Source organism: Schistocerca nitens, chromosome 4 (genome assembly GCF_023898315.1).
Source record: "Schistocerca nitens isolate TAMUIC-IGC-003100 chromosome 4, iqSchNite1.1, whole genome shotgun sequence".
Lineage (NCBI taxonomy): Eukaryota > Metazoa > Arthropoda > Insecta > Orthoptera > Acrididae > Schistocerca > Schistocerca nitens.
Genome location: NC_064617.1, coordinates 317599737 through 317612957, shown reverse-complemented (window position 1 = coordinate 317612957; position 13221 = coordinate 317599737). Strand labels below are relative to the sequence as shown.

At 44.3% G+C, this 13221-nt stretch overlaps 1 protein-coding gene across 3 annotated transcripts in view; it reads right to left on the bottom strand.

Annotated features, from left to right (window-relative positions):
- Nucleotides 1-13221, bottom strand: part of LOC126253310 (tyrosine-protein phosphatase non-receptor type 4) — a 204204-nt gene that overhangs the window by 37481 nt on the left and 153502 nt on the right. For all 3 annotated transcript variants that reach the window (XM_049954542.1, XM_049954544.1, XM_049954543.1), the window contains one exon: nt 2172-2404. In XM_049954542.1, coding sequence (XP_049810499.1) covers nt 2172-2404 — 233 coding nt within the window. The remainder of the gene's footprint in view (nt 1-2171; nt 2405-13221) is intronic.

Genomic DNA, 13221 nt, shown 5'->3' with positions numbered 1-13221 from the left:
CAAGAAATCTTATTTAACCCTCCAGCTGCAGGCAATGTGGATATGTGCATTCAGCACTATTATTTTCGGACAAGTTCACAAGCCCAATGACTTTTGCATTGGATGTAATTTCTCCTGTTTTCACGTCTGAAGTCTCAGTATTCCTGTTGAATACCTTGCTTTTGCTCTGGATCATCCTACACTACAATTTTCCTGTCAAATCTTTTTCTGTTGCTCCAGAACTATGGAAAGTCACCAGAGGTTAAAGGGTTAATGTGGGCAACTGACATTTGCAACCTCAGCCAAGAGGGTAGTTTTCACTGTAAACAATCCTATGCAGAGTGCCTCATTCATGGAATGATTACCTGATTTGCTCTGACAAGGTAATCTGCCACAAAGCATTCTTTTCTGCCAAATCTACTTTCGAATAAGAGTTGTCAATAGCACATGCATTTGAATTAATTATGACCAGAAGTTAGCATTTACAGCTCCCTAAAAATGTAGCAACAGTTCAGGTTTCACAATGTCTGAGTTCAGTTCTTTTCACAGATTCCTCCTCTAATTTAGCACAGTAGCATCTACACACTGCTAGCTCAGGTTTTACCTTCATAACAGAACTGTTTTACACATCATGTCAGAACAGACAGCAGCAGCATTACTCGATAGCCAACAACTGAGTTTTTGGCTTAGATGACTTCTTGTTTTTTTATTTACAATTTACAATTTTGCAAATAATCCCTTTTCAGCCTACAAGTACCCTCTTGAAACAATTGTAAGACCTTTTTTCCACTGGGTCAGGGTTGAGAAAAATTCTAAATGATTCCTTTAATATCTAAGACCCTGACAACTTTTCCTTGCATAGTCCGCTCCAACTTTTTGGAAGTATGAAATCTGAGCTAGACCAGCCTGAACAAGAATATGTTATCAAACCAAGCACGCCAAGAAAGGCGGCACACTGTTGGTTATCATCGAGAAACCCAAACAAACTACCCCTCTCCCCCTGGTGACTTCGAAGCAACTATCAATACAAGCCTGTAGGTGAAAGCTCTTCAAGACCGATCTAACCAATGCATACTTACAAATACCTCTTGATAAAGGTTCACAGTGTTGGAAATGATCAACACACCCTTCAGCCTTACCATTTCTAACAATTAGTATTCAATATTATTAGCACCCATGGATTGTTGCAATATATCTTAAGCAACTCGGCCTGTTTCTTCATGTATCAAGTATATATTTTTAGCCCCCACTCACAACTAGCCTATACCACAGAACTTCTGTCCTCCTCTAAGAAAATAAATTATTGTGCAAAATTCCAGCCACACCTTCAAATGGATCGCTAGTCACACTTTAACTATTTTGGGTCTATTGCAACATAGTAAATAAAAGGAGATCATGTCACAGCACCTACAATTATGAGATTCACTTTTCACCAACCAGTGAACCCACAAATGTTGACACAATGTCACATCTCTTTGTTGCTCCGTTCTCTGCATTCAAGCAGCTTGACAAAAGTTTGTTCGTATTTCAACACCAAGTAAGTTTTCTCATCACTATGGCAAAGATAGTACAGGAAATTAAATAGAATGGCATTCTACTGCAGGTCTTGTGGTTCCTGCCTCATCAAAAGCTCACATGGGTGATATGTGTCATCTCAGGCATAGGTCGTGTTTGTACTTTTTGTATGCTGAAGCCATATCTTTTTCATTTATTTTTCAAGCATAGTAAACTATGGTGTCTATTGGCACAGGTCCATCTGCAATGTCTGAAAAGCAATTTCTGTGCTTGGCTTGTTTGCATTTCTCCACTTGGCAAGAAATATTCTCTTTCACCCAAAACACTGTCCCTACTAACAATCAGAAGTAATTATGCCAACAGCACCTTTCCTTATCCATTCTTTTGCATCTTTTATTTAATATTCATACAAATCAAACTGGATTCTGCCTTACGGATTCCTTCTATTGGTCTTGATGATCCCACAGTATTTTTATTCTGGCCTTCCTCAAACATGGTAACTCATTTAATTCTGTTCATGAACATAGACTGAAAAATTTTCTACCAAATTTAAGTACAGATTATAGGGTAACACATTCAATGCATCTGACATGCACTCACTTTCACATTAAGATATCCTACTATTGTGCTGCCACTGAAGCAACTGGCTAACAAGTGAATGGACAAATTTACTTTACCTCAAGATTGGTGAGTCGAAATTCTCTGAATATGAAGCTGCCTGTAGGTTCAGTCTCCTCTCGTGTACATGTGATGTGTAGATGAGATAATTCCAAAGTTTGTGTTAGGGCAGGCCAGTATTTGTGACACTTTATGCGACCCCGTTCCACAACTGGAGTTACCATTACAATTAGAGTGCTCTGAGCTTCCACAACCATCTGCCAAAAATCAGCAACTGTTCCTGGCAAAGGACCTGAAAGAAATAGCTATATTTAGTTGGTATTTAATGAGACATGCTCATTGTGATTCTCAACTTTCCTATAGTGTGTGAACTGGAGCCAATACATTTATTCTATACTCTGAAACAAACAAACAACAGATAAACAAAAAATTCAGAAATACAACTGAATAAGAATCAATTTTTTGCTGAGCACCTACTTACTTATATAAACAGATGCTTCTACTGATTCAAATGTACAATTTTGCTGATCATATTTTACATTTACTACAATAAACATACTTTTGGTTGACACCATAGAATATAAATTTTGTCATGATACATGCAAGGTAAAATGATCTAAGTCTGTCCACAAAGGTAATCCAAACACCACATCGAAGACTGCAAGGGTACAAGCTCAGGCAACAGTTTTGTGCTCCCAAAATCCACACAGTGGTACAGTAGTTAGTGAGGGTCAATATATTTTATGAACAAAGGGAACTTTTATTTATTTATTTATTTTTTCATCTTCGGTGACAGCTGTCTATTCAAAAAGAACACTACGCATAATCTAAACAGTTAGCCTGACACTCGAATACAGGAGTTCCAGTAATGGAATTTTTCAGTTACAGGCATATAATTTGAAGTTGGGTCCACTAGCAAACTTCTACAGTGAACTAAATGTCCCTATCTTCTGTAAATGAAAGTGAGGTAAAAAATCATCTGTAATTGACACACTGGCCAATAGGCCAACATATTTAAAATTGGTGTGTTTGAAAATGGTTTGGAATACCATCCATGAAGAAATACAAGACAACAATGGCAGCAGGCATGGTTCAAAATTACATACTTAGCATTGTTAGTGGAACTTCAAACACATTTTCATAGCTACAAATTCTTAGACCCTATCGACAAGGAAACTAGCATTCCAGAATTAATGACTATGTAAAACAATTTCAGAGAATTTTTGAACGGACTCTACGAATCTCTCAGGCTGGATCACAATTTTTATGTTATTGTATTCCGTAGTATTTCCTGTCAGAATTAAAGGGGTCCCAAAGCTCTTGTTTTTTCTTTCAAAAATGAGCATCGATATGACTCACATAATTTTACTTTTCTAATCTTATTTTGTCTGTCCTAGGTAGCATATGACCCAGTCAAAATGACTAAGTGGGCTTTTGCAGACAAAAACTGTATTCAACTGAAGAAAGATATCAAAATGAAGTATACCTCTTATCAAAATTTCTCATATTTCATCGTCATTGCTCAAAATGTTTCCTGTTGGAAGAAAACACCACCACGTATTGGGGGGGGGGGGGGGGTTTCTTTCATGTTCTCTTCAAGTGTTCTTCACACTAATCACTTACGATAACAAAAATGAATGTTATGTGATACAGAATGTTTCCCTCATACACCACCAACCAACTACAATTTTGTTTAGATTCAATTTACTTAAAAAGCGCCATTACAGGTTCCTAATTTAAAAATTCATCATCACAGAGAGAATTTGGTTTATCAAAACACATGACCATACCATGTTATTACAAGGCAGCATGAAGGAAAACAGGTCTACTAATACTCAGGCACTGAGAGAAAGCACACACATTTCTCACTGCCAATCCTTATGAAATGTTGTGGTGCAAAACTGAATGAAATCTGGTTGACAGTGTGTGACACTACAATACGACAGCTGGAGGCAGCCAGTGCGAGCCATCTAGCGGCAAAAAGGTGACGCTAAGCAGTAGTATTAATATAAAATAACATCAAGAGAGGGCAGCAGGGAATGGAGACAGCCACAGAGAGGAATCTAGCGCCTTAAAAGAGAAATGGTACTGCTAGCCTTACCCGGGGACAGTACATCCCCCTTTGAAAATGTAAATAGTGTGTAAGGAAAATAGATAATAAGTAAATGAGTAAAAATAATAATTAAGATGTACTGATGGAAGAAAACTAGATCAAAGTAAATAGACTATCAGTAAATGAACCAGTAATTTTACAAGAATAACAAGACAAAGAGGGGATGGAGGCACTGTTCAGCAGTGGAGAAAAACACTAACAAAGCTAAACAAGAAGAAATACAAGTCGCTGATGCAAACTGAGGTATCTGCTACAGAAGTCAATTACTCTAAACAATGCTCAATGCTTCATTATTCATGGCATTCACTGTTCAAAATTATCAATTTTGCTCTCTGTTATCTTTGCTAAAGGAAGCATAAATGGTACAGCCAAATAAACACATAACAAACATTCATTATCTTCTAGGCTATTATGATTTATATCAGTTACAATATCTGAAAATACAATGTAAATGGATACGTAAAAAAAAAAAAAAAACCGGTCACCATGCGGTGACAGGAAAAGTATTAAAAGTTTGGAAGCTTATAGAACCAGTGACTCCTCCTTCCAGCAGAAGGGTTTAAGAGGAAGGGAGTGGGTAGCAGAAAAGAACTGGTCAGTTTTAGGAAAAGAGGTAGAGTTTGGAAAAAGTCACCCAGAACCCTTGGCCACAGGAGGCTTACCAGACGGTACGAGGAGGACAGACCTCCCTTCTCATACCGTCCAGTAATTTTCCCCCGACTCAGGGTTCTGGGCAAATTCTTCTGGACTCTACCCCTTTTCCTAAACCTCACCAGTCCTTTTCCGTCACCCCTCTTCATTCCCCTTCAACCCTTCTACCAGAAGAAGGAACCACTGCCTCCAAAAACTTGCAAACTTTAATAACTTTTGTATGCGTGTGCTCCTCCCATTGCTTGGTGAGTATTTTTTATCTGTCCAATTACATTATAGTTACAATATCCAGTTTCACTTCTTTGAACATGAAGAGTGAAATTCCGAAGTGGGTCAAGAGTGAATAATTTAATGGCTTGACTTTAGAAAAGGTATAGAGGTGTGAAAATTACAAGACTCAGAACAAAAAGTTTTATATTTTCTAGCTCTCCATACTCTAGAATCATTGACTCACATGATACTGGGAACTTCACTCAATTTAATGTATGCGGCAACCTTTAACTTCATTACTGGTAGCACTATGCGGTAAACACTTTGCAGCCCTGCTTAAACAGATAATTGTTTTTTTAGTGGTGCTGATTTCATGGTTGTTGCTATTTTAGGGAGAGTTTAATTTGTTTGGAAGATGCTCTGTGTGTGTTTTATCTTAAATTCATAATAAAATGTGTGTATATTCGTATTTTGGCTGTACAACACAAAACTGCCAACACAATGTCCTGAAGCATGAAGAAGTTCGTTACCGCTTGCCGCGTATCCTCATGTGAGAGGAACTGTTGAAAACTTCAACACTTTTTTTTTTAAGGGACCAAACGTGTGACATTCAGATGGCTAGAGATCGGGGCTACAGGGCTGGCACTCTAGTGTCCCCCACTTGAGGCTCTCCTTCCAGATTGACTGGTGTCTTTTGTCAAATCACTACCAGCATCACCATATCTATATTTCTTCATTATTTCATTATCTTGTTTGCCAGTTTTTTAATGATCCAGAGAAGAGACCCTTTGCGAAGAAAAGTTGTTACTGTATTCAAAAACTGTACACAGCATTTTTCAGGCAGCAAAGCAAGGCCTTAACTTCAGTCATGTACGATAAGGGAAATGTGGATGCAAGAGCAAATAGACCGCATGACATCACTGCAAACTTATTCAGATGACCAAAGACAACAGAAAAGCTACCAGTCAAGATTTGAAGAAGGCCCCAGAGAAGTATGGAGTGGTTTTTTTTTTTTTATTTTTTTTTTAGGGCGCAAAACTGCTATGGTCATTAGCGCCCAGCCCGTGACTTAGGAAACAGTAAAAAAACGAAATTGAAAACCAGCAGCAATGGGAACAAAGTCATAAAATTGGAGAAACTAAAAGCAGAAGGAATGCTTAAAACTCCACTACAGAAAGGGGTTGGTTGTCCCCAAAAAAGGCTTCAAATGACTGACGTCATTTCACTGTCACTAATAAACTGGAGAATGCGGTTGGCTGAGCGCGTGTCATCTGCTAAAATCGACGATAAATCAGGCGATAGCTGTAGACGGGAGCGTAACGGATTAAAATAGGGGCATTCAATTAAAAGGTGTCTTACCGTCCACAGCTGAGAGCAGTGGGGACAGAGTGGGGGAGGATCGCCGCTTAAAAGATGTCGATGGCTAAAAAGACAGTGCCCTATCCGGAGTCTGGCTAAAATTACCTCCTCCCGACGACGCGTTCGGGAGGAAGAGGTCCAAGTGCAAGGAAGGGCTTTCACTTCCCGCAATTTATTATGGGGAAGTGTTGACCAATGCGCATGCCATAAATGAGCAACTTTTCGACATAAACCGCTCCGTAGATCGGTAAAGGGAAGCGACTGAATAGCTGGCCGAGGAAGAGAGACTGCAGCCTTGGCCGCTATATCGGCCGCCTCATTCCCACAGATACCAGCGTGTCCCGGGAGCCAGAGGAACGCCACCGAGACGCCCCCCAGGTGGAGCAAGCGCAGACAGTCCTGAATCCGGTGGACCAGAGGGTGCACAGGGTAAAGAGCTTGGAGACTGAGGAGAGAGCTGAGAGAATCTGAGCAGATGACATACTGTATCCGCCGATGGCGGCGGATGTAGTGGGCAGCCTGGAGAACAGCGTAAAGCTCCGCAGTATACACCGAACACTGGTCGGGAAGCCGAAATTGATTTGGGGTGTCGCCAACAATATAGGCACTCCCTACACCTAACGATGTTTTCGAGCCGTCGGTGTAAATAAATGTGGCGTCCGTCATTTGTGCACATAGAGCAGCAAATGCCCGACGATAAACAAGTGTAGGGGTACCATCCTTGGGAAATCGACAAAGGTCACGGAGCAGGCAGATCCGGGGACGGAGCCAAGGCGGTGCTGTACCCCAAGTTGTCAAGAAGGTTTTATGAAAGCGGAAGGAAAGAGAATGGAGCAGTTGACGGAAGCGGACTCCCGGGGGTAGTAGGGAGGAGGAGCGGCCTGCATACCCTACATCAAAGGACGCGTCGAAGAAAAGGTCATGGGCCGGATTAGCAGGCATGGAAGATAGATGGCTAGCGTAACGACTTAGAAGGACTGCTCGCCGATTGGACAGCGGAGGTTCAGCAGTCTCAGCATAAAGGCTTTCCACAGGGCTAGTGTAAAAAGCTCCAGACACTAAACGTAATCCACGGTGGTGGATAGAGTCGAGACGCCGAAGAATAGACGGCCGAGCAGAGGAGTAGACTATGCTTCCATAATCCAATTTCGAGCGCACTAAGGCGCGATAGAGGCGGAGAAGGACCACTCGGTCCGCTCCCCAGGATGTACCATTCAGGACACGGAGGGTGTTAAGCGATCGCAGACAGCGAGCCGAAAGATAGGAAACGTGGGAGGACCAGCACAGTTTTCTGTCAAACATAAGACCCAAGAATTTAGCGACGTCTGAAAACGGAAGGTGGACGGGTCCTAGATGTAAGGAGGGTGGAAGAAACTCCTTACGTCGCCAAAAATTAACACAAACGGTCTTACTGGGAGAGAAACGGAAGCCTGTTTCGATGCTCCAAGAGTGGAGGCGATCGAGACATCCTTGAAGACGTCGTTCAAGAAGGCTGGTCCGTTGAGAGCTGTAGTAGATCGCAAAATCATCCACAAAGAGGGAGCCCGAGACATCAGGAAGGAGACAATCCATAATTGGATTTATAGCGATGGCAAACAGTACAACACTCAGCACGGAGCCCTGGGGTACCCCGTTTTCTTGGGAGAAAGTGCGGGAGAGGGTAGTGTTCACCCGCACCCTAAATGTGCGCTCTGCCATAAATTCGCGAAGAAAAAGGGGCAGCCGGCCTCGAAAGCCCCAAGAGAACAGTGTGCGGAGGATGCCTGTCCTCCAACAGGTATCGTATGCTCTCTCCAGATCAAAAAATATTGCTACCGTTTGGCGTTTCCGGAGAAAATTGTTCACGATATAAGTGGAGAGAGCAACAAGATGGTCAACTGCAGATCGATGCTTTCGGAATCCGCATTGAGCAGGTGTTAAAAGACTGCGGGATTCCAGCCACCACGCTAAACGGTAATTCACCATACGCTCCAAAACCTTACAGACACTACTCGTGAGAGAAATGGGGCGATAGCTAGAGGGGAGATGTTTGTCCTTTCCAGGTTTCGGAACAGGAACGACGATAGCTTCCCGCCATCGTCTGGGAAAAGTACTGTCGGTCCAAATTCGATTATAAAGGCGAAGGAGGTAATGCAGCAACATTTGGACGTGGATACCATCCGGTCCTGGGGCGGAGGAGCGAGAAGAAGAGAGTGCATGTTGGAGTTCCCGCAAGGAGAAAAAAGTATTGTAGCTTTCGCGATTTTGAGAGGAGAAAGCAAGATGTCGCACTTCCGCTGCACGTTTCTTCGGGAGAAACGCTGGCGGGTAATTTGAAGAGCTCGAAATCTCGGCAAAGTGCTGACCCAACGAGTTAGAAATTGCGACAGGGTCCACTAAAGTGTCATGCGCGACAGTGAGCCCAGAGACCGGGGAGAAACTAGGCGCGCCTGAGAACCGTCGAAGCCAACTCCAAACTTCCGAGGAGGGAGTGAAGGTGTTAAATGAGCTAATAAAGAATTTCCAGCTTGCCTTCTTGCTATCGCGGATGACACGACGGCATCGCGCTCGGAGCTGCTTATAGCGGATACAGTTGGTCAAAGTAGGATGGTGGCGACAAACGCGGAGAGCACGTCGCCGCTCACGTAGTGCATCACGGCATGCCTCATTCCACCAAGGAACTGGGGGGCGCCGGGGCAATTCGGAGGTGCGTGGTATTGAATGTTCCGCAGCTGCAAGAATAACGTCGGTAATATGTGTGACCTCATCGTCGACGCTGGGAAAGGGACGGTTATCGAATGTCGCTAGAGACGAAAAAAGTGTCCAATCGGCTTGGGCAAACTTCCAGCGTCGCGGGCGCATATATGGCTGTTGAGGCTGCAGTCTAAGGACACATGGAAAGTGGTCACTCGAGTGTGTATCATCAAGGGCGAACCATTCGAAGCGCCGAGCTAGCGGAACAGTACCGACCGCAAGGTCCAAATGAGATAAATTTGTCGTGGAGGCAGACAAAAACGTAGGGACCCCAGTGTTGAGGCAAACTAGATCTGCTTGGTGGAAGACGTCTAGCAATAGTGAGCCACGTGGACAAGGATGTGGAGATCCCCAAAGCGGGTGGTGGGCATTGAAGTCCCCAACCAGCAAATATGGGGGTGGAAGCTGACCAAGAAGATGAAGGAGATCTGCTCGTGCCATTGGTGTGGACGATGGAATGTATACAGTACAAAGAGAGAACGTGTATCCGGAAAGGGAAAGACGGACGGCGACAGCTTGGAAGGAAGTGTTTAAATGGATTGGGTGATAATGGAGAGTTTCATGGAGAAGAATCATGAGTCCTCCATGTGCTGGAGTGCCTTCAACAGAGGGGAGATCATATCGGACGGACTGAAAATGAGGGAGAACAAAGCGGTCGTGGGGACGCAGCTTTGTTTCCTGAAGACAGAAGATGACCGGCAAGTAGGATTGTAAGAGGATCGACAATTCATCCCGATTAGCTCGAATACCGCGGATATTCCAGTGGATAATGGACATAGGGTGAACAGAAAATGGAGGAATGTGACCAAGGTCGCTGTCAACTCAACGACTGCTCTGAGCTTGCGACCGACAGCATGGAATGGCAGTCAGCCGAAGGCAGAAGATCCTGATCCATAGGTTGGTCAGGAGCAGCTCCTGCCACCAGCGACCGGCCGGTTGATCGGCCGCCAGCAGTGCGCCTCGGCGACACAGAAGACGGCCGAGGGCGACTTCCGCCAGGTGGTGCTGTAGATGGGACACGCCTTGGCGGAGAAGGAGAGGAAGTGGGTTTCTTTGTAGCCTTCTTCGAAGTATGATGTTTAGAGGAAGGAGGAACCGATGGTTGGGAAGTTGCCGTACGTAAAAACTCTTCACGAGTATGCTCTTTTTTCGAAGACTTGGCGTCCGACTTTTGGGCTCGAGATTTAGCAGAACCCGACGAAGGGTGAGCCATAGAGTGGGCAGGCGAAAGTGGTGAGGTTGAACGGGCGATCTTTGCGCTGGCCGATCTGACGACCGTGGTACTAAAGGTGAGGTCGCAAGTCTGCGTGGCCACCTCCTTTGTTGGCCGATGAGAAGCAAGGACAGCGCTGTATTTTCCTTTCTGAGGCACGGTGGGCTTTCGACTGGCGAATAATTTTCGAGCAGCAAAGGTCGACACCTTTTCCTTCACTCTTATTTCCTGGATGAGTTTTTCGTCCTTAAAAAACGGGGCAATCTCGAGAGGAAGCAGCGTGGTCACCCATACAGTTGATGCAGCGAGGGGATGGAGGTGGACAAGCACCCTCATGGGCATCCTTGCCACACGTAACACATTTGGCCGGATTGGAACAGGACTGGCTGGTGTGATTGAACCGCTGGCATCGATAGCAACGCGTAGGGTTTGGGACGTAAGGGCGAACGGAAATTATCTCATAGCCTGCTTTGATTTTCGATGGGAGTTGAACTTTGTCAAATGTCAAGAAGACAGTGTGGGTTGGAATGATGTTCGTGTCAACCCTTTTCATAACTCTATGAACAGCCATTATGCCCTGGTCAGACAGGTAATGCTGAATTTCTTCGTCAGACAATCCATCGAGGGAGCGTGTACAAACGACTCCACGCGAGGAATTTAAGGTACGGTGCGGTTCCACCCGGACAGGGAAGGTGTGGAGCAGAGAAGTACGCAGCAATTTTTGTGCCTGGAGGGCACTGTGTGTTTCTAACAACAGGGTGCCATTCCGTAATCTGGAACAAGACTTTACTGGACCTGCAATTGCGTCGACACCTTTCTGAATAATGAAAGGGTTGACCGTGGAGAAGTCGTGACCTTCGTCAGACCGAGAAACAACAAGGAACTGTGGCAACGATGGAAGAACCGTCTGTGGCTGAGACTCGGTGAACTTACGTTTGTGAACAGACATAGTGGAAGGTGAGGAAACCATTGCGGAAGAATCCCCCATGATTACCGGCGTCTCCGATGGCGCGCTCCTCCCTTGTGGGGGCCCTCACTGAGGGCACACCCGCCTTAGGTGATTGTTCACACCTCAGGTCACACCTCCCGACAAACGGACGGAGGGACCAATCGGCACTTTCGGAAGGTATCAGCTCGGGTAATCACCCCTCCCTGGGCCTGGCCGTTACCAGGGGGTACGTACGTGTCCTACCTGTCTACCCGGGGCGGGGAATTACGCGTTACCCCGTCACCGGCTACGCATGGAAGTGCGTGGGTCGGCCTTCAGACACGCACAGGGAGGAAAAAAGAGAAAGGGAAAGGAAAGAAGAGAGGTCTCAAACGCCGCAGCGGAGAAAAGGGTAGAGAGAAGAGGTAAGGAAAAGAGAAGGACAAGGAAGGATGAAGACTTACAAGTAAGGAAGGCGAAGAATGTAGTATATTTACAAGCGTCCGTCTCTGGACGTAGGCACAAACCAGAACCCCAGAAGGGGAGAAAGGGAAAGAAATAGCCAGAGGTGAGGGGGGGGGGGGGGGGCGAAGATGGGGGATGGGGAAGGATGCGGAAAGGGAAGGTATGCAGCCCGGAAAGGAAGGAAGGCCACATCAGCTCGGGGTCCCGTGCTCGCTACGCACGTATCCACAAAAGAGTTGTGGATCCCCTGGGGGAGGAGTGGTTGTGCCTCCATGGTTTTCAGGCATATTAGCAGAGAATTAATTAGTTACTCACTTAGGTAAAGCAATGAGAAAACTTTTCCATGGATTGGAAAAAGCTCACACATGAAACTTATGCAGAATCTATAGGCAATTGCCAAGCAAAAGTTGAGGAACAGTAACATTTCAACAAAGTAGCAACTCATCATGCAACTTATCCAAATTCGGGCATCATGGTGAAGGTATCATAACTTCATGCTCATGACTTATACAAAACATGCCAAAGCACGTAGAACTGCTCATGATGATTAAAGGCCTGAACACAATTTCTACTGTATTGTTCAATTGATTAAAAATTGCTCTTAAACTATAAAAAGAGTTAATTTTAAGAAAAAAATTTTTCACATCTCTGAAACACTTCCACATATAATATGGATCATGCACTATCCTAAAGTGTACTACTTTCACATACCTCAATGAATAAAAACGGAACCTTTTCAGGAACAAGTAGAAGTACGAAGATGAAACTGATGTCAAATACTAAGGTCTGTGGTCCTTTGGTGATGTAAAGATTGAGCCATTTATGTTGTCCTCGATGGCAAGTGTTCAAAGACAAGGGTACCATCAAGAGTGCCAAGGGAAGTGTGGTAGGACCATTCTTATTATCTGTACACACAAATTATTGACAGATGGGGTGAGCAGCACTTAACAGCTGTTTGCTGGTGATGCTATGGTGTATGGTAAGGTGTCGTTCAGTGGTTGTAGGAGTCAACAAGATTACATAGCCACAATTTCTAGTTGGTGTGATTAAATTCCAGCTTGTTCTAAACGTAGAAAGATGTACGTTAATGCAGATGAATAGTGTTCGAATACAGCACTAGTAAGTTGCTGCTTGATAGAGCCCCTTCAAATCAATATCTTGGTGCAACTCTGCAAAGCAATATGAAATGGAATGAACATGTCAGATTGGTAGTACATTGGACAAATGCTCGACTTGGTTCTATTGAAAGAATTCTGGAAAAATGTGGCTCATTTGTAAAGGTGACAGCATGTATAATGCTAGTGTGACCCATTATTGAATATTGCTCGAGTGTTTGGGATCCCCACCACGTTAGATTAAAGGAAGACATGGACACAGTTCAGCACTTTGCTGATTGGTTTGTTACTGGTAGGTTTGATCAGAATGCAGATATTATGG